This window comes from Nelumbo lutea, chromosome 2 (assembly GCF_056320005.1).
Source record: "Nelumbo lutea isolate HS-2025 chromosome 2, American lotus-T2T, whole genome shotgun sequence".
Taxonomy (NCBI): Eukaryota; Viridiplantae; Streptophyta; class Magnoliopsida; order Proteales; family Nelumbonaceae; genus Nelumbo; species Nelumbo lutea.
Genome location: NC_142685.1, coordinates 27,272,744 through 27,297,798, shown reverse-complemented (window position 1 = coordinate 27,297,798; position 25,055 = coordinate 27,272,744). Strand labels below are relative to the sequence as shown.

The window sequence follows — 25,055 nt, the reverse complement described above, 5'->3', positions numbered from 1 at the left end:
GGCCTTGTCCTTCCCCAAGTGGCTTCTACATTGTATTCATTGTCTCCACCTCTTGCGAGTGACAATCTAACCTCCCTTCACCGAAGGAGGTGTTACTTCTCTCTGAGTTCGCTGGGGAAGAAAATTGTTACTCTACAATTTGTTGTCTTTGCAAACCACCAGCTGATCCTGCGCCTCCTTCGACTAAAAGGCTCAATAAAGGAACAAGACAAGAGTACAATACTGAGAAGTATTTTTAACACAATTTTTTTACCTTTCAAAACTAAATAAATAGCAAATTGTTTATATGTTGATAACACAAGTATTCTTAACAAAAAATATCTTATATACTGTCTATGAAATTTACCCTTTAGACATAAACTATAATAAACTGGTCTTGACCCAATTATAATTGGACACAAAAATCAGAACCAGAACCAACATAATTGATTCAGTTCTGTCGGGTAGACCCAACCCATTGACAGCTCTAAAGGTATACTTATAAGCATCACAACAATGAAATATTGCCTGTTTACCACCATAAACAGGAATTTTTTTATTGCCTTCTGTTGGTGAAATTCTAATAGATCTATCAAAACCACCCTCTAATGCAGTCAACTGACAAGATAAGAAACTGAGATCAAAAAGAAATAAACCTGGATAAAATTCCACATAATATTATTAAAACATGATATACCTTGGAACTGGACCTTGAATAAACAGTTCTAGAATATGGAGTTCGTGGCAAATTGTGAAGCCCAATCCTGTTTCTTTGAATTTGTGGTGTTAGATAACCAGGCTGGTCTTGTACCATGGCACCAGGCCAACACATGGGTGACTTAGGTGACGGGGCTGAAAATAACAGCCTTTTTGATGAAAAATCATCAATATGTACTGGATCTTTTTCATCCTTTGATATTCTGCTCTGCAAATGAAGGCCTGACTCTGATGTTAGGGTTTCCATGTAAGCTTTTGCAATGTCTACTGGAGAAGATCCAACATCATCACGTATCTAGAAAAAATTAAAAAAAAAAAGCATTGCCATTTACATATTACATCGTGTTAATGAACAGCGTAACTAAATATGAAGAAAGAAGTGAAAAAGTGTGAAGAAAAACATTTCATGATTCAAAGTACCATATTGAATATCAATATTAACTCACAGTTGAGCGGAAAACAGAGCTTGGTGTTCCCCCTATATGCAAATTCACTGCTGTTGTTTCTCTCACTGGAGTTCTAAGATTATTCTGGACCAATATGCCCCCTGCAGCTTCTGGTCCTGAGGTTATGTCTTGGTTTTCCTTCCTCTGCCCATCAACATCAGAGATATCAACAATCCTTGAGCGTAATATCTCTGTTAAGCGGTTTAGTTCATCTCTGTACAGATATTAAAGCTTCCAGATAAGACAATTTGAACAATGTTACATGCATTAAGAAAAGGTTTTATTTAAGAGTTGGCAAGAAAGTATGATACTAATAATTACTAGCTTATAGGGAAAAAATTGAGACTACTCCAGTATAAAGGAAAAAATTTACAAATGAGAAATATGCCCCTAATACATCTCCAGAAAAATTACCGATTTGTGTACATGTAAACATTGACCCTATTTTGCACCCAATGTTCAAAATACTATAGCTGACTTTTGATGGGAGGAAATAACAGAAGAAAATAACTTGCCTTGAAAAAGTTTTCTCTTCCACCAGCTGCTCAATTTTAGATAGCTCAACATTAGATGAGCTTCCCATTTTGTCTCCTGCAAGTTCATCCACTTCACCACCATAGTTTGATCTACCTGCTTCTTTATTAGGACCACCTTCTTCCTTTGATCTGGATACCTGAATCTGCATTAAAATGGCTGGCAAAGATCACTAAGATGAAAGAGTGCAGCCAGAAGTTCCTCACAGCTATAAGGCTATGACAGCAATCAGCAAGATTATAAAGCTTTAGAAAGAACAGCCCTTTGTGCAGATGATAGTGATGACTGTCTTGCACATAATGCATCCTAGCAAATGATTTTTCCCCTCCGAAGGTTTGCATAGCAATTCCTTGTTAGCAGGTAGTTTCAACTTTCACGTGATAAGGAATCTATTCCATGGAAAGCGGTTCTGTTTTTGTTATTTATCTTTTGAGTTGGTAATTAAAAGAAGTTTCACCAATTGAAAAAATACAAATACAGCATACAGCTCCCAAAAGGAAATCAAACAAGATAAGGAAAAAATCTTGGGCTTACTCATCAGCCCCCTCATAAACCATAATACAAATTTCTCTGTGTTTCTTTTTCTTTCCAGTTTTCTCTTTTTTTTCTGAATCATTGACAGATCAAAAACATAGTTATCAGGCAGCAAGGTGGGACTAGGCGACAGTATACTGCCTTGTCACTTAAGCACTTAGATGGGCAAGTGGGTCCCAGTCAGTAAGGCAGTGATTTTTGACAAATAATACCTACAATTTGTTGGATATAATCCACATTGACCTATAATTTCAATTTCATATTATTTTGCACTGAAAAAACCAGTGTTTAGAAAACTGGACCAGACCGGTCGAACTGAGACCTGGGGTCTTGGCTGGTTTGGTCTTATCCCAATAACCGCTTTTGTTAAAAAAACGGTAAAAAACAGCTGACTGACCAGTTTAACCGGAAAATCGGTGAACCGGTCCCAATTTCATGAAACCACCCAGGTCTTTAACTAATTGAAATTTTAACATGTGTTTAACAAGATTTGAATCCATGACCTCTTATTTTTCATATATTGCTTAATTACCAATAATCCACCTCTTAACTTGTGTTAATTGATGACTCTTTATTGTACATATTACTTTATTATGCGTGTATTTTAAAGAAAATGTAAATTAAGAGACTTGAACCCTAGTTATTTTCTTTAAAAATTAAGGAACATTGGAAAAAACTAAAAGAAAACGGTTCGACTCCGTTTAAACCTCTGACCCATAAACTTCTCCAGTTCTATGCCCAGTTCAGCTCTCGGAACATTGGAAAAAAACTAAAAGAAAGCCAATAATATTGTATTATTCATATCAAAACACATACAACACCATTTGGTAAGGCAATATCAATTCTAACAACAAATTTCAATATTCCACACACAATATATCAAATTTCATTTAACATTTTTTTGATAATTGAAGTTAGATTTCATTAATTCTGAAAATATAATCATTACAAACATCCCTTAGAGAGGCACAAAATGCTACCTCTCTATAAACAAAACAGAAAAATTTACAAGTAAGCCCAAAACAAAGATTGTCTATTCACCCCTTGCTTGGCTAGAGTATCACTAACCCATTTGCCAATCTCCTCACCCATTGTATCCTCAAATTCATATTCTTGGTGATCCATTCAGATTGCAGAACAATTAGGAGTTCGGCATTTGGTAGTTGAAGGAGACTCCAAAACTGTTGTGGGATGGCTGACAGATCCAGCTTCAGCTATGTGGCGACACAGAGACTTACTGAGGAAAGTCAATTGGCTCGCAAGAAGCATGACTGTTACCTCTCTTTGGGTGGGAAGATCAGCAAATACCTTAGCGGATGGGTTAGCTAAGCAAGCGGCTTCAAGGAAACATTTATTTTGGGTTGCTCTGTAATTTCATTTCTGTTTATTCCTGTTTTTAATTTGATGTAATACTCTGCTAGAAGAGGTAACAGCTCGTGCCTCATCATGGGTTTCCTGTATTGCCTTAATTTTCTGGATTAATAAAATTATCTTCATTCATCAAAAAAAAGCATAATTAGTGCCTATGCACCTCAAGTGGATCTAGATGATAACATTAAAAGACAATTTTGGGAAAACTTAGAAGGACTAATCCAAGGAATTTTAAATGAAGAGAAGATTAGCAGGATACTTAAATGGGCATATAGGGAGAAGTGCAAGATATGATATAGTGCATGGAAGATTTGGGTTTGGGGACAAGAATGAATCAAGAGGTACAATATTAGATTATGTAGTAGCTTATATGAGAATTATAAACACCTTTTCCCAAAAGAAGGATGAACACTTGATAACATTTAAAAGTGGGTCAAACATAAGTCAAATAGATTTTTTCCTTACAAGGAGAACAGAACAAATGATCTGTAAAAGATTGCAAAGTTACTCCAAGTGAAATTTTAACAACACAACATAGACTAGTGGTGGTAAGAAATAGGGAAAAAAATAGGTGTCCAAGAATTAAGTGGAAAAAACTAAAGGGGAAAAACTATTTAATTTAGAAACAGATTGATAATAGGGAATTGGAATTTAGATGGAAAGATCAATGATATTTGGCTTGAAATGGAAAACAATATAAAGAAAGTAGTAAAGGATGTCTTAGGAGAATATAAAGGGAATTGGCAACGTACAAAAGAAACTTAACTATTAGAGGGATGGCTTTTGCGCCGGCAAGGAGTTGGAGGAAGATCCTGAAGATTGAAGACAGAGCTAGGATTGATAACTGGTAAAGGCCCAGCCGCTATGTTCAAAAAAAGCAAAAAAGCATCAAATTTTCAAAAGGTGCACGCTTGGGCTGAGGCACAAGGCACATCAGGCGCACTAGGTGTGCAACTTTTGAAAGGGTTGCGCCTAGGACCTAGGCGAGGTGCATACCCTAAAATGTGCTTCGCCTGTGCGCCTAGGCATGCCTCAGGTGCACCTTTTAAATCATTGTAGAGGGGTATTAAAAACCTCTGGAGTTTGTGACGTCTGTGGAGACAGAGCTAGACTTGATAACAATACATTGTTAGGCCTTTACCAGTAATGAAAAACTAGTAGAGTGTAAGAAGGATGTTGACCTGAGAGTTTTGGGACTTCCGTTCCATCTCTAGTCAGAGAACGTCTTCAAGAAGATATCAAAACTCTGTGGGGGAGAAATGGCTTCATTCGATGCTAATGACCATAGAGCAATTAGACTAAAGTTGGTGGGGGCAAAGCCAGAACTGATACCTAGAAGGGTAGAAGTCTTCTCTGATGGGATTGCCTTCAAAGTGTGGATTGCCTCCTCCGTTGAAGCCCGACGGTGGAAGGAAGAAGTTGCCGGTGGGGAAGCTGTCTCTGTGCAGGAAGATGGTAGTGCACGTGGCATGTTGCGAGAGGATGAACAGATGTGTGGCCTATGTTACACAAAAAAGGAAATGCAGAGGTCTGAAGCGAAGAAACAGGGGCTCGGATGGGTAAATCTATAAAAGGTTTATGCCCACAGGATGTTGATTGAGTGGTGCATTTTAAAAGCTATGCACAAGCAGTTGCTTGTACAGGTGGTCAACATTTAAAGCATAAGAGGGACAGCAAGACTTTGGAGGCAGAAAATACTATTGACAAGTCACACAGAGAAGAAAGGGCAGGCTTAAACCGAAATAGTGTTGGGCCGCTTAATCAAACAAGATCCACAAAGGGCAGGCTTAAAGCCGTGTGAGTTGTTAAGTGAACATGTGACTTCTAAAGGGGTTGAGGGTGTGATAGACCATCATTTGGGTCTATCTTCTTTCAAATCGAATACGAACAGTGCTGCATCAGCTATTCCACGTTAGACTCCAAGGAAAAACTCCTGGATATGGCAATCACGACAGGTTTTTCAATCATCTGTGGTGGATCGTCCTAATCCTAAATACTCTAGGGAGAAATCAGTGAACTCTAAAGGTGACGATGAAGACTGGATAAACCTTGCTGATTCGAATAGTGAAAATTCTTGGTCAAAGGAAGACTCTGTTCTTGGGAGCATTGAGGGAGAGGTAAGGAAAAAAGGGGAGGACCTGGAAGACTTAGAATCTAAGTTACTCTTCAATCAATCTGAAGCCTGGGAAGAATTCAGTCCCAACAACCCCAAACATGCGAGCACAGGTAGTGGTGATACCATGAAGCCGAGAACACAGATGGAGGGTGAAACTAATAGTCAAGGGAGAAGAAACAAGTTCAATGTCCGCAACAAGGGCAAGAGATAATTAAAGGTCTAAACAATGACTGCCAAAGGTTGAACAGATGCACACCTGAAAGGGGTAGACAAAAGAGGTCTGGAGTGAGTCAAGAGAACTTAAATGACATGACAACTTCCTTAACCCTAGAAACAACCCAAGTATTAGGCTCTACTCATGCTTTGGAGCAAGAAAAGATGGCAGACAACTTCTCGCCTTCCCAATCGAACCCAGGTACTATGGTGTTTTCAGTTTTTGATACTAATAATTGTCCTTTGCCTGAAGCAAGTCTTCCAGCACCCTTATCCGTTTAGCCAAGAGTTCAAGAGCCAGTAATAGAAGGAGTTGGTGAGGTGGGGTGGACATCAAATTTGAGAGGAAAGAGAGAGGAGAGAGGGGAGAACGAAGAAGGGGAGAGAATTTGGTAACTTATCAGTGAGTTGCTTGAGGAATTAAAAAAGAGTGAGTTAGAGAAAGAACAAAATTCAACAAGAGGAGAGGTTCAAAGGGAAGTGGTTAGAGCCACAGATAATTTGTGTTTATAAGAAAGGGGGGAGAGGGATGGAGGAGTTCTAGGAGAGAAAGAAGAAGACTCAATAGCAGCCTTTGTAGGGAAACTAGGCTGGAAGTTTAAGGATCCCAATTAGTTGAAGGTGTCTTTGATGAAGCCTGAAGATGGAAGGAAAACTAAAAAGAAAAAATTAACTGAGGTAGAGAGATTGAAGTTCGACATTATAGGTGACAAGGAATTTAGTGGAAAAGGGGAGAGAAGAAGATGAGGGCAATAGAAGGGGAAAGAAAAGGAGTAACTTATTGATTGTCAATGAAAATATTAAGCTGGAATGTGAGAGGTTTGGGGAGTGAAAGAACGAGAGCGGTGATAAAAGAATTGATTAAGAAAGAAAATCTCGACATAGTTCTGTTGCAAGAATCAAAGTCGGCTGAATTTGACAATAAATGAATCAAAAGTTTGTGGAAGGTGAGAGGGATAGGTTGGGCTTGGATTCCTTCATGGGGGCTTCAGGAGGAATTGTCACTCTCTAGAAATTAGAGGTGGTGGAAGGAGTGGAAGAGCAACTTGTAAATACACTGTTTCTATGAAGTTTCAATAGGTAGAGGATGGGTATGAATGGGTGATAACCAACATTTATGAACCTAATGGATACAGAGAAAGGAATGATTTGTGGGAAGAACTCAGGGACATTAGAGGATTATGGGAGGGGCCATGGTGTATTGGTGGAGACTTCAATATAATTCAATTCACTAAGGAGACAAATAATCCAAGGCAAAGAATCAGTACAAGCATGAGGAGATTTAACAATTTCATTAACTCCTTTGAGCTCAAACATCTGCCTCTTCTCCACCACAATTTCACTAGCTCTAATCTCCAAACTACCCCGTTGTGCTCAAGACATGATTGGTTTCTCTTTTCAGTGGACTGGGAGGAACATTGGAGTGGGCTATCCTCTAGAACCTTACCTAGGGTAACCTCGGATCATTGGCCAATTTCCCTATTTCAAGAGGAGCTAAGAGATTTAGGTCCTGCCCCGTTCAGATTTGAAAACACGTGGTTAACCCATCCAAGTTTCCACCATAAAGTGAAGGAATGGTGGGAAGGAGAAAGGCCAAGGGGGAATTGGAAAGGAATATTTTTCCATAGGAAGCTTAAGGCCCTAAAGTCTGATAAAGACTTGGAACATAGAGTAGTTTAGAAGACTTGAAGCAAGAAAGCAGGAAGTAGTGGATCAAATTGAAGGGGTGGATTCCAAAGAATCTCAAGGAACACTAGAGGAAAGGGATAGACAACTAAGAAGGCTTTGAAGAGACAACTGGAAGACATTTTACTGAAAGAGGATATTAACTTGAGGCAAAAATCAAGGGTAAAATGGCTTCAAGAGGATGCCAGAAACACAAAGTTCTTTCATACAATGGCCAATGCCAGGAGAAGGAAAAACTCCATCTCCAAACTGGAGATAGGAGATGAAGTTATTACTGATCAATGTGAGATAGCACGGGCTTTTGTGGATCATTTCAAATCAACTTATAGGAGGCCTTTAGATGCAACTTTGTGGATTGAGGGTTTGGTCAATCGTATCAGTTAAAGACCCTTTGAGGAGGAGGATATTAGGAGAGCAGTGTTTTCCATGGATAGAGCTAAAGCTCTAGGGCTAGATGGGTTTACTATGGCTTTCTATCAGGATTGTTGGGATGTGCCAAAAGAAGATTTACTTGAGGTTTTTAGTGAGTTCTTTGAAAGGGGCATAATAAATCCAAGGTTGAATTCAACTTTCATTGCCTTGATCCCTAAAAAAGTGGGAGCTAACCATCCCAAAGATTTCAAACCCGTCAACCTGGTGAATAGTTTGTATAAAATCCTAACAAAAATCTAATCTTTAAGGATTCGGGAAGTTCTCCCCTCTTTGGTGACTTCCAACCAAGAGGCTTTGTTCAAAAGAGGCAAATCATAGATCAAATTCTAATCACTAATGAATGTGTTTAGGATATGAGGAGATCCAAGAAGAAAGGCATACTTTGACTGAGAGACTCTCCTTTAAAGGACCAATTTCCCTCTCTCTTTGCCCTCTCAAGCTTCAAAAATGAGCTAGTTTCTAAGTTTCTTGTCCAATCCCCACCTTCGCTCAATGGGGTTAATTGGGACTTGGGTTTCCGAAAGGGTATCCAAGACTCAGAACTTTAGTGTCTTCTTAGGTCTTAGCCTCTTACATTTGCGGGAAGGAGTTTTCATTGAACCTTCAAGACTTGATAGCCGAGTTTGGACTTGTACCCCATTGGGGTCCTTCTCATGTGCCTCCTTTAAAACTTTGCTAGAATCATCCTATAGTGGCCTGCCTCCTTTTCCGACGAAAGAGGTGTGGTGCAAAGCTATTCCACCAAGGGTTGCTGCACTTTGTTGGGAAGTGGCTCGTGGAAAGATTAAGACTCTTGACCTACTCCAAATAAAGCGGCCAAATTGGTGTTTATCCCCTCATTGGTGTGTATTGTGTAAGGCTGATGGTGAGAGTTGCCTCCACCTTTTTATCTCTTGTTCCTTCATCACCTCTATTTGGGATTGGTGCTTTTCTCTTTTTGGTGCAGGTGGAATCCTCCAGCGGATGTTCAAAGCCTATTTGACACAACTACCTTTGGATGGCCAACAAAGAGAGGGAGGTTAATGTGGAACTGCATTAGAGCTATTGTTCTTTGGACTGTTTGGGAAGAAAGAAATTTAAGAATCTTTACAGATAAAGAAAGAAATGATAGTGATATCTTGGAAATAATCAAGGTTAAAGTGGTGCATTGGCTGAAATCATTGGCAGCCTTCTCTAATGTGTCAACTGTCAACAAATGATCTAATGAGAAGTTGGAAGGAAGTAGCAAATTATTCATCGAAAAAAAGGAAGTAGCAAATTCTACAACCAATAAGACAATTATAAATCATACTTGGTCACCTCCAAACAGAGGTTTCATCAAGCTTAACTTTGATGGTAGCAGATTGGGGAATCCTGGACCTTCAGGTATTGGAGGTATTTTTAGAGATGAGGAGGGTAATTTCATTGCTATGTTCTCAGGGCCAGCTGGAGAAGGAGACTCCCTGAGAGCAGAAGTGTTGGCAGTAGTGGAAGGCATTCAAAAGGCAAAACAAATGAACATCCAAAAGCTATTTGTGGAAGGAGACTCCAAACTGGTGATTAGCTGGTTATGAAAAGAGGGATCAGAACTGTGGCTTTTCAAAAGATCTGCTAATTCTGTAGCAGATGCCTTAGCTAAACAAGGGGTGGAGGGAGATTCACTTTTCTGGGCACAACTGTAAGGGATCTGATTATAGAGAGAGAGATAAGATGTGTTATCTCTCACAGTCCGACTGTATTTAATGTATTGTACCTTCCATTATATTAATTAATAAAAGGTTGAGTTATTGATCAAAAAAAGTACAAAAGAAACTTGGTGGTGGAATATAGAGGTTAAAAATATAATTAGATTAAAACAAGCATGCTACAAAGAATGGTAAAAAGCTAGAAATGTAGAAAACTAGGAAAATACAAAACCATAAGAAAGGAAGTTAAAAAGAGAAAAAAAAAAGTGAATGAAATTAAAAATAAGGCTTATGATGAGCGTTACCATAAATTAGGCACTAAAAAGGGAGAAAAGGTAAAGTATAAACTAGCAAGCTGAGAAAAAGGAAAGGCAGAAATTTAAACTATGTTAGGTGCATTAAAGATGAAAATAAAGGAGTCTTGGTAAAAGATGAGAAAATCAAACAAAGATGAGAGAGAGTAGACTAAGATGGTTTAGGCACGTAAAAAGAAGACCACCAATTGGAAGAAGTGATTTGTTACACATTGAAGGGGCCTATAAGAGCCCGGGGTAAACCAAAAATGGACATGGATAGAAGTAGTAAGAAATGATTTAAGCACTAATAATTTAACAACAGATATGGTTTTAAATAGAATGGATTAGCAAAACAGGATTCATGTAGTCGACCCTGTACAATTAGGATAAGGCATGGATGATGATGATTTATTAAACATCATTATTTTACTTTGATTTATAAATTCTTAAATGTTACTGATTTAAAAACACAAAATATATGAATATACAATACAAAGAACATAAAAGAGTTAAAAATTTTACATTACAAATGCGCTTTGGATCTTCAACAATAGGATCTTGCTTCATCTCTGTACACCATGTATGTAAAAAACGAAAACAGAGAAAAAATCTAATCGGTTAGAAGTCATTGCAGAATTTACTAGCCAAATAAAATAGAAATCAAAGTAATATGCTTATGGCATGAGATTCATCAAAAGTAACATAATTATGGCATGAGGACCTTAAAGAAATTAGTCACATAATCAAACATTACAAGTATCAAAGTGAAGCATACTTTGAGAAAATTAAGTTAAAAATACATATCAGTTAAGAATTAAGGCAAGAACAACTTCCTTCACAACTTTAAAAAGTGGTTCATTCATCAACATATGTAAGATGCTTTCAAGAAAACCCTTGGCATTTTTATGTTGAAAAGTTGCTTTAAAAGTAACAAATACAGGGAGATGTTCCACAAAGGGTAGAGAATGCATGCCTCTCCCCATGTTTGCATCTTGTGCTTAATTAGTGGTGAGAGTGTCAACCAATTATTCCCCTCATTCCTTCACATCAATTTTTTTGATAAGTATCTTTGAATTTTTTTTGCCAGCAAAGAAAAGATTTATTAATAAATGAATTAAGGATTACAATTACAGTCAGAGCTGGGGCAGGATACCCAACCACCCAAATGCTTTAATTTCCTTAACCATCTGAAGGTGGCACTGATGTCCCTCACTAGTTTCTCAATCTCCCTCAAAGTTTGGTTGTATATCCAAGCTCCTGAGATGTTTCTACACATCTGAGAGATAACCAGCTTCGAGCCTCCCTCTACCTCTGCATGTTGCAGTCTGATTTGCTTAGTCAACTTCAGGCCTTGCAGTAGTGCCAATACTTCAGCATTTAGGGAATCAGCAAATCCAACTAGTCCTGAAAATAGAACCACCACCTTGCCTTGGGTATCCCTGATGGTCCTGGATTTCCAATCGAGCTTCCATCAAAATTCAGCTTCATACTGTGACTTACTGAAGGTTTCCACTCCACTAAAACTTTGAAATTTCATTAAATATGGAACAGCAATATATACATACAATACAAGCATCCCTTAGAGAGGTGCATGTTTTTTTTATCAATATTAGAGAGAGAGGTGCATGTTGCAACCTCATAGCAAACAGAGTTACAACTGAGCCCTATATAGTTGCCCCCTATTAACCCCTTGCTTATCTAAAGTCAGACAACCCATTTACCGATCTTTGCACCCTTTGTATCCCTGTGGTCATGTTACTATATAACCACTTGAACTTCTTTACTTCATCCCTAAAGGTCCATACCACAGTTTCCAGATACTTAACCAACCCACCACCACAGTGGAGTCACCTTCAATAAGCAACTTTTCCATATTCATGGTGCTACCTGCATCCCTTGGATAATCGCAAGAAACTCCACCCTTATAGAGTGTTGCATCCCTAGCTGTTCCGAAAACAGTGCAACGATGAAATCATCTTTGTCTCTAAAAGCTCCCCCTACTCCAAAGGGACCCGGATTGCCCTGGCTGCTCCCATCAAAATCTAGTTTTATAAAACCTTCTAAAGGAGGTGACCAAACTTTATGCACAGGTTTCTTTGAAGAACTTTTTGCCACCTCACCCCAATTCCTCCAAACATCATCATAGGTAAACGATGAAAATTTTTCCAATGCTCTAATATGGAACCATGGTTCAAAGTATCACTACTCTCAATATGCAAAATTTATGTATCGAGAGTTTTGCTTTGACCAAAACTCCACTTATCTTTTAGTTGTCAGATTTTGAACCTTGTATGGAACCACTTTATCTTAAATCATATTCATGCATGAAGGCAAGGTTGGCCAGGAGGGAGAGGAAGGCTTACCACATCCTGCCACCAACATGTCTGTTTTGAACCAGGAAATTTTCAGCCTATAGGAAGGATGGATTCCAAAAATGAAGGTGTTGATCATTTGATCAACGGTCATCTAATTAGACATCATGATTACAAGGCAAACCCACTATAGAATGTCCTCGGTTAGGAAGATGATTGACATTTTTTTGCACCCTTAAACAAAAGGAGGCTCATTGATCTGACTCAGGGTGCTTCGGGGGAAGGGTTTTTTAAGAGACGTTATTATGTTATTTGAAAGGTATATGACCATTTTCAATGGGCTTTCTTGGATTATCTTTTATGGAGAATGGTTTTCAAAGTAAAATGAAGGCAATGGATAAAATCTTGTCACTCTTCTGCTAGTTTCTTAGTGATAAATGGCTCTCCTAAAACCTATTATGAAGGAAAGAGGGGTCTCAGACAAGACGATCCTCTATAACCCATTCTCTTCACAATAGTAGTAGAGGCTCTTAGCATGATGGTAAAAAAAAGCTGAAGGAGGACATCTTGAGGGCTTTAAGGTAAGCAGCAACAATACCTCACTTCCTCAATTTTCTGATAACTCAATTATCTTTATGAGAGCAAAGGATTGGAGCTAGGAGTATATGGAGCGGGATTAAAAAAGAAAGGGAGAAAGATAACGAAAGTTACCCAGATGAGACAAGAGATTTCTATATTAGACAGTGGGCATGATGAGAAAATGGATAAAGTTTAAGTTCAGCTTTTCATCAGTTGGATTGTTTGGTTTCAGGATGTTTTTCATATGTATCTTCTGGCAGGATTTGGGTTTCTGGGATATTCAGTCTATTGTGTGTTTTAGTTGTTTTAGGGGTTGGTGGTAGGGACCTCTGTGATTTTGTTGTGATATTTGTATTTGGATATAGGCTTGTTTCTTAAGGTGCTTTGATATGTTTGTAGGTTTTTTCTCTGTTTTTAGGGTCTTTGTTAGGGTGGGCCTGTTGCTTTTTGGGTCTGCTATTGCTGGATGATTCCTTATCACCCTGCTATAATCTCCTTATCCTTTCTTTTCTCTAATAAAGTTTATTTTTATTTATCTTCAAAAAAAAGGATAAGAACTTTCTGTTTTTAAGATGTCTTCTAACAGATTTTGAAGTTACCTGTGGTCTGAAAATAAACATTTCCCTATTGATGGCGTTCCAAAAATTGCAGAAATAGCTGCCATGCTAGGATGCAAGTGTAGTCCACTCCCATCGAAAGTAAGTCCAACAAGTTATTGGACCCAAATATTAGAAAGGTTTCATTGCAATTTGGCAGGTTGGAAGAATAACTACTTGTCTAAAAGGGGGGAAGGGGGACACTAATTCAGAGTGCTCTCACAAGTCACTAATGATTAATCTTCCCATATATTTCTTGTCTTTATTTAAAGCACCAGCCTCGGTTCTAAATTCTTTGGAGAAAACCAGATGGGGCTTCTTACAGGATGGGGTCAATGATAGAAGAAATTTGATCTTGTAGCATGACCTCAAGTTTGTCTGCCTAAGATAGAAGGTGGGGTGGGCATCCTAGTTGTCAACGCGACGCCTAGGCGACAAGGCACCCTTTGAGGCTCGCCTCACCTAATCGCCAAGCAGTTTTGTACTATGTACTATAAAATACTTCTATTCTTTATCTTTTGACATTATAATTATAAAATAGGCACTACTAAACTAAAATATTCATTTTGTGTGTTTATATATACTAATTTTTTTATTATTTTCTTATTTGTTAGGGTTTAATCAATACAAACATTGCTAAATTCTGTATTGAACCCTCAAAGACTTTAAAACCTGAACCAATAAGTAAGGAAGAACTTAAAAATTTTGTCTAATCAATACATTTTCTACTACTACTTTTTTTCTTCTTTTCCTATAACAAAAATAAGGGTTCAGCCCTTATATTTTCTGAATGTTCTTTTCCTTCTTTTTCTTCTTCTCATTAATATGTTGATTTTCTATACTTTAACATTAACTCTATACTTTTCTTATGAAAATTATGAATAAATATTAAGGAAACCTGGTTATGGTACCTAGGGAACTACCCTAGGATCTATTTTTCCTACATAAAAAAAAAATCCATCACCTAGGCGACTAGGCACCCCCCCTGTCGCCTAGCCTCGCCTTGGCGCCTTGAAAACTATGGTAGGCATTAAATCTCTTCACCTTATGAATAGAGCTCTTTTGGGAAATGACTATGGAGGTATGCCAATGAGACGGATAAGCTTTGGAAAGATGTTATTAAAAGCAAGTATGGGAGTGAGGTAAACAATTGGTCACCTTTGATGCATAAGGCTTATTATTGGGGCAAGCATCTAGGGAGGCATTATGAAGCTTAAAAGATGATTTTTCTCAGTTAATTGCTCCCAAGCCGGGAAATGGAAAGCATCTCTTTCTGTATGACACGAAGGGTAGAGGAAGACCCCTCAGCCAGTCCCATCCTCACATCTTTAATAAAGCTCTAAACAGGGATACTGTAGTAAAAGATTGGTATGAAACTATTGATGGAGAAGCAGTCTGGGCCCCTGTTTTGCACAGAAATACTTATGAGTGGGAGCTTCAGGAGATGATGGTTGCTGAATGATATCGCTCAGGTTAAAGTTCATCCCAACTCTGAAGACCAAATGTGAAAAGTTGCATCTAAAGAGGGAAAGCATTTTTAGTCAATTTTTTTCTCTAAATTGAGTGGGTCTACTAACTTGGCAGTAGCATGGTAATCAGTGATTTAAAAGGCACGCCTAGGCACAGAGGTGAGTGCATTTTAGGGTATGCACCTTGCCTAGGTCCAAGGCAGACCTGTTCATGGGCTGGGTCTGGGTCGGGCTTTGTTTCTGTATTAATAGAACACATTCAGGCCCGAGCCTGAGCCAAGTCCAACCATCAGGCCTAGGTCTTGAGCCCACAGCCTGGCTAGAAATTTGGGAAAAATATTTTTTTCTTTTTTTATTCAATAAAAAAACTATTTTATTTATATTAAAAGACCTCAAAACCCAAAAATAATGAAAGATCCGACTGACTTGAAAAGGGAGAAGAGGAACAAAGAAAAAAACATATTGTATATATTTTATTGTAAAATATACTTTTTTGTTATATAATATATTATCATGTTCATGTCGGGCTCGAGCTCAGGCCAAGCTTTTTCGAGAAAGCCTGAGCCTTGCCCAACAAAAAATCAGGCCTAATTTTTGAACCCAAGCCCATGGGCCTAAATTCATGTCCAAGCCTAACTTAGAATGGGTTGAGTTGGGTTGGCCCGTCAAGCTACTCGGCCCATGAAGAGGTCTAGTCCTAAGCATAGCACTTTCAAAAGGTGTGCCTAGGGCACATTGTGCTTCAGCCTAGGCACACACCTTTTGAAAATTTGCGCTTTTTTAATGCCTAACAGCTAGGTTGAGAGCTCCAAAAACCCTCTATTTGTTAGTGTTGTTCATTCATTCATCCTAATAAAAGATATTCTAAAAGACAATTAAAATTATATAATCTTCTTTCATAGGGATTAAGAATTTAAGACCCTAATATGAACTTGTTTGGGCTTGCCTCGAGGGGCTTGGTACAAAGGCGGCTCGTAACATAAGCCATAAGGAATGCATAATGTTTAACCAACGTCCAAAGTATTGATATAGTCTAATACGTTGAATTGGGTGTATCGGACTTTTTATTAACACACTTATTTTTTTATAGTTTTTTTTTCAAACGTGTGTAGGGGGTCGGTAAAAGGCTCGGCTACCCCATAAAACAGGTCGTACCCTGAAACTCCCTCTATTTCACGTATTGGTGACCCACCAATACGATACGTATTGGCCGAAACAAGACTATACATGACGAAATTTTGAAACTTGTGTTTAACATCACATTAGCTATTTGAGGTAATGCAATTGGGGAAAAATAATGAGATTGAGAATTTTACATGCTTGAATATGTTTTATATGTTATGCTTGATTTTATTTTTAAGTTTTCATTTTAAACATGTTTTACGTGTTATGTTTATGTATTTTAATTTGAGATAATAATTTGTTTAAAACATGTATTTTAAAATTTAAGTTTTATTTTTATTTTTTTGCAGTTTTGCACATTGCTTCGAAAAGGTGTGTGCCTCACCTTGCCCCATCAGTGTAATAGACCTAGAAGTCTAGAGCCCCATCCAAGTCCATCTTCTTTGTGTGGACAGCTATTAGGGTCAGGATCCTTTCATTTTTTATAAGCAACACATGGAGAATATTCATTAAAATCAAACTGCACACAAAAGGCACAGCCAAAGAAGCGTGCAAAGCTGGGCCTCCCAAGAGGCCATCCACATCTGGCAAAAGAGAAAAAGAAATACAACAAAGCAGAAACAGCACTGATAACAAAATATGCATTAATAGCCAGTCCTGGGCATCCCAGCTTTAGCCAGAGAGTCAGCCAATATATTGGCATTCCTAGGCATCCACTTGAATGAGGCGTTCAAGTCAGCACCTAGAGCTTGAGCCATTCTGACTAAAGGTCTGAACTTCCAAGGAGTTTGGTCTTGCCTTGTCATCCAACCTATAACCATTTGACAGCCACCTTCAACTTCCACATTCCTTAGCTCCTACCTAACCAAGAACTTCAAGCCCTGAACCAAGGCCAAAAGTTCAGTTATAGAGGAATTTCCCTGTCCAACGGGCCTGAGAAACTTAGAATGATACTGCCTCATGGTCTCTAACTACTCCTCCCACCCCCAAGAGCCCTGGGTTTCCAAGGCTGCAACCGTCATTTTTTTTTTTGAAACAGGAAGAGCACCTCTAGATTAGGAGGGGACCAAACTACCATCCTTTGTTGCCGAGTATGCTGAAACTCTGTCACCAGTCACCACCTACCACTCCCTAAGCAGATAATTGATAGAAACCCCTTGAAAATCTCCACACATCACAGCCCTGTGTGCTACCCCAAGGTTCAAAATTTCAATATGATATGCCCCATATCGGGTGTATCGTATCATATCGGTGGCTTCACGATATGCCTATTACAGGTGTTTCAGGAACTGGCCTCTTTTAATGAAAAATATGATCAAAATTAGGCCCAAAAACCAAATGTTGAAAAAAAAAACTAAAAAAAATATAAAAGTGTGTTATTTTAAGTCCCGATACGCCCCTGCCAATACACAGGGGTGTGCCGATATTTTGAACCTTGTGCTACCCTTACTTTGGTAAGTTCAAACACTTCCTGTACAGTTTTGCACTTTTCTTCAAAAATCCTTGCATTTCTTTCACACCATAAACCCCATAGCACTGCCCCGCGACTGCATTGCCAAACAACCTTTCGTCTTTGAGTTGAGCCACCAAAAATATCTGATTTGAAAAGATCTACTACTACATCTGTGCCACCCAAGTTTTTCCAAACAACAAAAGAAGAGTTGTCATAGTCTAGAAGCATGCAGACATTGTAACAGTAGATGGCTTGCATTTTCCCCACTCTTCCAATAAAGAGAACACACATGAGGAGAGAGAGAACCCAGTGCTTCCATTTCCTTTGGAGCCTCTCATGGGTGTTATTGATTTGATTGACAACCTCCCAACAAAAAAACTTTACTTTAGGGGGAATCAGGCATCCCCCATACCTCTTTAACCGGGAAAGGTTGAGCTTCTAAAATGAGAAGTAAAGATTGAAAAAAGGAGGCGCACGTGAAACAACATTCGTATTAGGGGTCCAAGTTCTCTCACCATTCCCTGATGAAGACAAAACAAAGGTTTCAAGAAAGGTTACAAGAGAGAACAGCTCATTTGTTTCAAAATCCCTTAAAGGCCTTCTTAGACCCAAATCCCAAACTAAACCATTCTCTCCAAAGGAAAACACATCCGCAATTAAACTATTTTATAGTTGGACAGCCTATAAAGTCTTGGAAAGGTTTGACAAAAAGGAGAGCTCCCCACCCCAAGTATCTTACCAAAACTTTACACTTTGCCCTAAAACCACATCATACCATATATTTTGCATGAAAGTAGGCAATGGAGTCAGAATTGACCTCCAGGGGCTTCTCAAAGTCACACCCCTGGCAAGCCCTGAACCCCAACTATTTGGATGTAACCCATAGATGCTTTTGATCACCAAATGCCATGAAGCCTCTCATTCTTCGGGACTCTCTATAACCACTTGCCTTACAAAGCCATGTTTTATTCTTGAATCCTACCAATTCCCAAACCACCCTACTCTTTAGAACTGCTCAACAACAGGCTTGTATCTCGGCTCATGAGAGCTTCTTGAAGGGCACTAGGGCCTGGGGATGGGGCATAATCAAATGATTTCTAGGTTTAGGCCTTGGTTTGGTTAACTTTTGGGCTGCGCAGAGTCAAACCGGGACTAGATCAATTATTCAGCTTGGCTCTGTATAACCAGCTGATCCTCCTTAATTGATTTAACTGTTCCCCCTATAAACAGGTTAGGCCCACCGTGGCTAATATGGTGGTAGGCTGCATCACCTTCGGTTCCACCTTAATTTCTTCTTTAATCCCTCTGATGAAGCACACTGTAGAAGAGCCTTCTCTGGCCACCCCTATGCCCTTATTGCCAGCTTCCCAAATTCTATTTGGTAGTCTCTCACAAAGCCTACCTATTGGAGATTAAAGAGGAACTCATAAAAATCTTCAAATCCCATCAGTCCAAAGCGGATGCAAAGGGCTTTGGTGAAGTCTACCCACAAGAGCTGGGGGTGGGTTCGCCTTGAACCACTGAATCCATAAAATGGCTTCCCCCTCTAGGTGAAAAGATGCAATCAAGACTCTCTGGTGACTAAGGGTTTCATGAAATTCAAAATACCTTTTTGCCTTAAAGATCTATGATACAAGGCCATCACCAATGAAGGTTGGAAAGTCCAACTTCACGATGTATGTTTTGCCCCTTCCCATGCCATCATTGCAACCATTCTCACCCCCAATACCTACTATTTCATTGTCAAAGGAATGTCAATCAGTCAGATACAGTATGAGTTTACCTCAACCCTAACCCAGTGTAATCAGCTCAACTAAGTAATATGTAATTTCTAAACACACCCTGAACCTATAGAGTTAAATCCAATATCAACCAACAACCTTATATTGTATTTTTGTAACAATTTTCAAAACCTAAAAGCCATTAATTTAAGTTGGAATTTGGTTTGTAGGTTCTAAGGTGTCACTTTCTTCATTAGTTAAAGAAGAAAAACCAAAATAAATATAAAAAGAAATCCTAAGCTTTAAGGCTATGGAGTTAGAAGTTAGCAAATTACAAGAACACCCTATATATACATAAGGGTATCATGACCCAGTGGGGTGGGTCAGCCAAAACTCAAACTCAACTTGGGTTAAATAACCAAAACCCTAACCCGACCCTACACTTGAATAGACCTGACCCTAACCCAACCCTAAAGGGATAGGTCAAGCCAGATTTACCGTTTAACCTAACCCATTGACTTCCCTAATTATCATGATTGCTAGTCATAGCGCCTCTTTCCCATATGCAACACTAACCTGTGACTGCCTCCTTTAATTCTTGTGTCATTGGAGACCTTGTGTAATCCGACCGCCGTACTATCAATCCTGTCTTCCACGAATTCTGATCGCATGCTCTTTATCTTGTTTGAATTGGCACCAGCGTAGGCTCTAATACCAATTTTGTTGAACTTTGGCCAACACAAGCACCACTTCAAGAGGATGCAATCTCTTGAAAGGGAAAAATGAGGGGGAGAGAGCAACACAAAGAGAGAGAGATCAATGACTTCTTCCTTGATTATTATTCCTTACAACTGCCCTCTTATATGGGCGGAAATCTGAATACATCAAGAATCCAACATATAACTTCTAACTTCTCTTGATCAAGTTGGCAGGTTGTTGTTAGACAGTTGTTGTTGATGTGACACAGTCTTCCTTCACCTGGAGTATACTTGTCGTACAATGGACTTAACTCCCCGAGCCTAAAAGCTTTGGCTCCCTAACAGGTTTCTTTGTATAGTGATGTTTCTATGCCTACATAGTTCTTTAAAGAAAGAGGGTAGGGCTGTGATGCATTTTTTGTACACTGTACAGGGTCAGCTTAAACTAGGAAAACTTCACATGCCACAAAGTAAAGGTGTTCGCCATTCAACTAGGAAAGCAATTTAACCTCAAACACTCCTAAAATGCAATCAAAGAAATGAGCAAAACCAACAATGCAGTAGGAAGTGGTTCACTATATCTTGATCATGAAGTATAGGATGCATATGGTGTTCGGTATGCTGCTATGCTAATCCCCTACCCCTCTGCATAGAAACTCATTCTTCGTGAGGCAATTACATAAGAAAGAAGTGCACGGCATGAATGCTATCTTACAAAGATAGGTGCCAGTGGCCACAAAAAATAGCATTCTAGAAAAACAAATGGACTAAGAATATACATGTTGAATCATAAAGAGACTCTAGTGTCAACCTCATTAAGAGAGGTTGGGTTACTGTAGTTTTAGCAAATAACAACACTATGGTGTCTATATCCCTTTTTTTTATCAGTTGTCTATATCCCAATTATTTAGATCATAGAAAAGCCTTGGACTCCATTCAATTCATAGCAGGAACCCTTTTTCTTCAGCCACCTCAAATAATGGCATATCTTCATGAAGAGTAAATACATCAAGATATAGATCCCTCCAAAACCTTAGTACCTTACTCTTGACTCCATTCCCCAGTTTACATCTAATAACTTTCAATTAAGAAAAGTAATTCTTCTTAATACCAATCCAAACAGCAAACCATAACAGGTTCTTTCCTCACAAAAGGCCCATTTGAATTTTTGGGGGCCATATCTGGTGGTAGTGGATTTTTTCCACCAGCTTCCCATCTCCTCATTAAAATTACATAATCGCTTTCCTAATAAATCTTTATTTGAAGTTTTAAATGTCTCAAGCACAAACCACTAACTGTTTCTGTGACGCAAGTAATCTCTTAATCAACCAAATGAATCCAAATTCATCTCACCAACCCTTGCACACAAAAAAATCCAACTGTAGCTCCTCAAAGTTGATTGTGACAACAAACCTTGTTCTGAATAAAGTAAGTTCCATTCCTTTTTAAGAGTATCTAATTTTCCAATGGAATAATCTTCTAAGCGTTCAATATCAGATTTCATATGAATTTCAAGATGCACTTTGATCTAAATGACAGAGCAAAATGCTTAGATGGAAGAGAGCCAACTTACATCCCAATACCAAGGTCAAGGCTCCAATGTCATCTATTTCTGTTGACTTTGTCCTGAAAACCCTGAAGAGATTCTGTGTTGTGTCCCCAAATAGAAGAATGTGAGATTACTTCACATTGAAATTAGGCAATCTTGGGGTTTGTTCAGGATAAAGGAAATTGCTTTAATAGTAAGGTTCTTTAGTTGTTGCCTATTCACCTCCAAATGGCTAAGGTGGCCAACGATGAGAATTGCAAAAAGTTGCCACATATGTTCCTCAATAGGTTTGTTCCTAATTTCCTAGACATCACACATCACCCAGCAACTCCCCACTCCCTTGATCACAACTCATTTGAAGTACTCACTCACATTTATATATAAGTTTTAAATTCAAATATCAAATATGCGATTTCTAATGCTCCAAACACTTGAAACCTTGGAAGCCATATTCTCCTTGACTTTGTCAAGGTACTAACTTTCACGTCTGTAACCAAGTCAAAAACAGATAGATGTTGTCCAACAGACTACTTCACTAACCAAGTCAAAAACAGATAGATATTGTCCAACAGACTACCTCACTAAGTAGTGAGTCAATATAGACAACCGGACAACATGTCAAACCATCCAATTGAAATGTATATATAATTTCTGTGACGCATCTATAAGCTAAAATCGAGTAACCATTTTAGGGACCATCTTCATTGTAATAGGTTCATTATCTCTTAGCTACCCTTCAAATAAGTTCACATTGATGATGTTGCTGCCCGCAACTTCTACGTCCGGTATGAGTAAACAAATGATCCTCCTAGGATGCAGTATTCATTAACCCAACCTAACTATTTACCAAAACACAAACTTATCCCAATTTGAATGTTTAAAAAATTGATTTATACAACTTCCCATTATCTTCAATTCCTAATAGAAACAATTCCAAATGCACCAACTTCTAAAAAAAATCCCCACGTATGATGTAAATCAGAGAGAAATCCACATTTACGCGACATATTAACGCTAGCTGATCAAAACGATAATCGTAAAACCCTAATTCCGAAAGAAAGGTGAATAGTTACGTCAAAGAAGAAGAAAGATAAAATAGAATATCAAAAGTAGAAGGAAAGAAAGAGAAGAACTCACCAGGGTCTTCAACGGCGGGAGTCTCCACCTGATTTGTTTTGGAGAAGAAAGAAGGGAAGAGTCTGGTACCGCCACTGGAGACAAGGCGAGAAGCAGGGTCGAGGAGCTTCGAGAACCAACCCCTCTCTTTGCTTCGGCCGGTTTGGGTTTGATTGGCGGGACGGGCATATGGGGTTGCCGGAGGTTTCCGTGCCGATTTCCTCAACTTCCCGCCGGCGCCTCTGTTGTCCCCATTGGGCCCCAATGACGTCGGTGCATCTTCAATCTCCATTACAGACACTCTCTTATCTCTTGTCTCTTTCTTCTTGTTCAGAAAACTTTTGCTCCTTCCCTCTTTCGTTTTCAGAGGAAAAACAAAAAAACAAAAAAACAAAAACCCGTTTCTACTTTCTAGTCTCCGCTTTTTCCCGGTCCTCTTTAAACGTTGAAAATCGTTTTCTTGTTCGTTTGTTTGTTTTATTAGTTCGAGGAAAGTTTCTTCATCGAGTTCTCCGGTCCTCCCCCGTTGACGAGTTGCTACTTTTCTACTTTTATAGTTGGGTAATTTACTAGAATACCCCCTTAGTTTTATACATTTATTTAAACTTATCGTATGTAATTTTATTAAAGTACTCCTTATAGTTTGCAATCTATTTAATTAATCAATATTTCTTTAATAAATATTTGTTTTGCCATATAAAAATAGTAATATGATCATCTAAACTGACTAGAAAATGTTCAATGGACCCATGGTTGTTTATTCCAAAATTATACCTAAACTGAGTGGGAAAATGTTCAAGAGTATGGATCCATAGTTGTTTATTTTAATAGTACCCCTATACTTTTTGAATAGAAAACAAAATTGACCAAATAGAGAAAAAATATAGTGGTTGTCCATGTTTTACTAGGGCATGGCATTTTTGTTATTAGTTTCTTTTCATTAAATTTATTTTAATTGATGTTAGGATTAAAACAGTTATTGTCCACTTTGATTTGATGGAAGGTCAATTAATTAAATTGATGGCAAACCATTGAGGATATTTTAGTAAAATACAAACTATAGAATAATTTTTAGTAAATTCATTACACTATAGGAGTGTTTAGTAAATGACCATTTATGGTGTTTCCTTTTTGCCTTAGGTTGCGCTTGTTTTCTTCTTATTTGTTGGTTCAAGTGGAGTATTTCTCTTATCATTTTTATCAGTAAGTGTGTATGTGTCAATTATAGATGAAGATAATGATAGCAATATTATACTAAATTTTTTATAAACTTTTCTGTATTTTTATTTTTTGTTTTTTATTATTAATTGGATGAAGATTACAAAATTTAAATCTAATTATATAAACATCTCATTCATATATGTGATAATCGGATCGAGTTGTGAATTTTTAAGTATTATTGACAGGCCTACCTAATTCGTTATACTCTTCTTTTTGCAATGTTTATTTTTTTATGTATTTGTTTTCTTTTGTTCATTTATCAGAAAAAAAAGTGTAGGACTTATATAGATGGACTAAATTAAAAAATGAGTATTTTAGTTAAAATAAAGTTTTACAATTTTATTCATATTTTTAATAGTAGTGTAAACATAGAATTATAAATGTGTTCAATTCTCTCTCTCTCTCTCTCTCTCTCTCTCTCTCTTTGTATATATATATATATATATATATATATATATATATATATATATATATTGTGTATAAAAATAACTATGACATGTCACACTTACTTTTTGTTGAATATGATAAATATATGATATTACACATGTGCCTGAATGCTTTATTTTTTGCAAAATTTATGTATTGTTTTATTTTTATATTTTATTATTTATTTATGACATTAAAGGTTAACACATTTAACGTAAAAGTTGAACTATTTTATTATTAATTACTATATTTTATTTTCATTATCCATAAAAATATTTATTGTTTATTACACTTATTTATTTAATTTAGTTAATAAAAATATCATATATGTGTTTAGTTTTTCTATATTTTTATAATTTTCTACATTTATTTTTATTTTAAAAATTTTATTACCTAACTATGACTTCAAAGATTGATCAATTTGATTTGAATGGTTGAATTGCATAACAACCACTTGGGTAAAAATGGTTTTGTTTTCAATACATTTTTAAAACATGTGTTTATATTGTTAAAAATATTGACATATATCTAATTAGTAGCATTTATTAATGAAAAATAACTTGAATATAGGATTTATAATAAGAGAAAAATGAGATTTAATACATTAAGTATAAGACTTAATGAAAGGGGATTAAATGATGTGGAAAGTAATAATTAAAGTTACATTTTCAACCCTTACAATTAGATAAGGATTAAATACACAAATATGAACATTTTAGTAGCCATTACATTAGGCATTAAAACTATAATAATTTGACTTTTATACATTTTCTCAAACAAAGAAATAGAGGGTAATGATGATGCG

General features: G+C 37.5%; 1 protein-coding gene across 1 annotated transcript in view; it reads right to left on the bottom strand.

Annotated features, from left to right (window-relative positions):
- LOC148869416 (nucleoporin-like protein) overlaps window positions 1–23,052 on the bottom strand; it is a 63,957-nt gene extending 40,905 nt beyond the window's left edge. The window contains exons 1-5 of the mRNA XM_088967336.1: window positions 22,625–23,052; window positions 10,511–10,557; window positions 1,658–1,821; window positions 1,143–1,356; window positions 677–991 (exon numbers count right to left, since the gene is read on the bottom strand). Of these exons, the coding sequence (XP_088823462.1) occupies window positions 677–991; window positions 1,143–1,356; window positions 1,658–1,821; window positions 10,511–10,557; window positions 22,625–22,895 (1,011 nt within the window). The 5' untranslated portion in view covers window positions 22,896–23,052. The remainder of the gene's footprint in view (window positions 1–676; window positions 992–1,142; window positions 1,357–1,657; window positions 1,822–10,510; window positions 10,558–22,624) is intronic.
- Window positions 23,053–25,055: the final 2,003 nt, after the last annotated feature.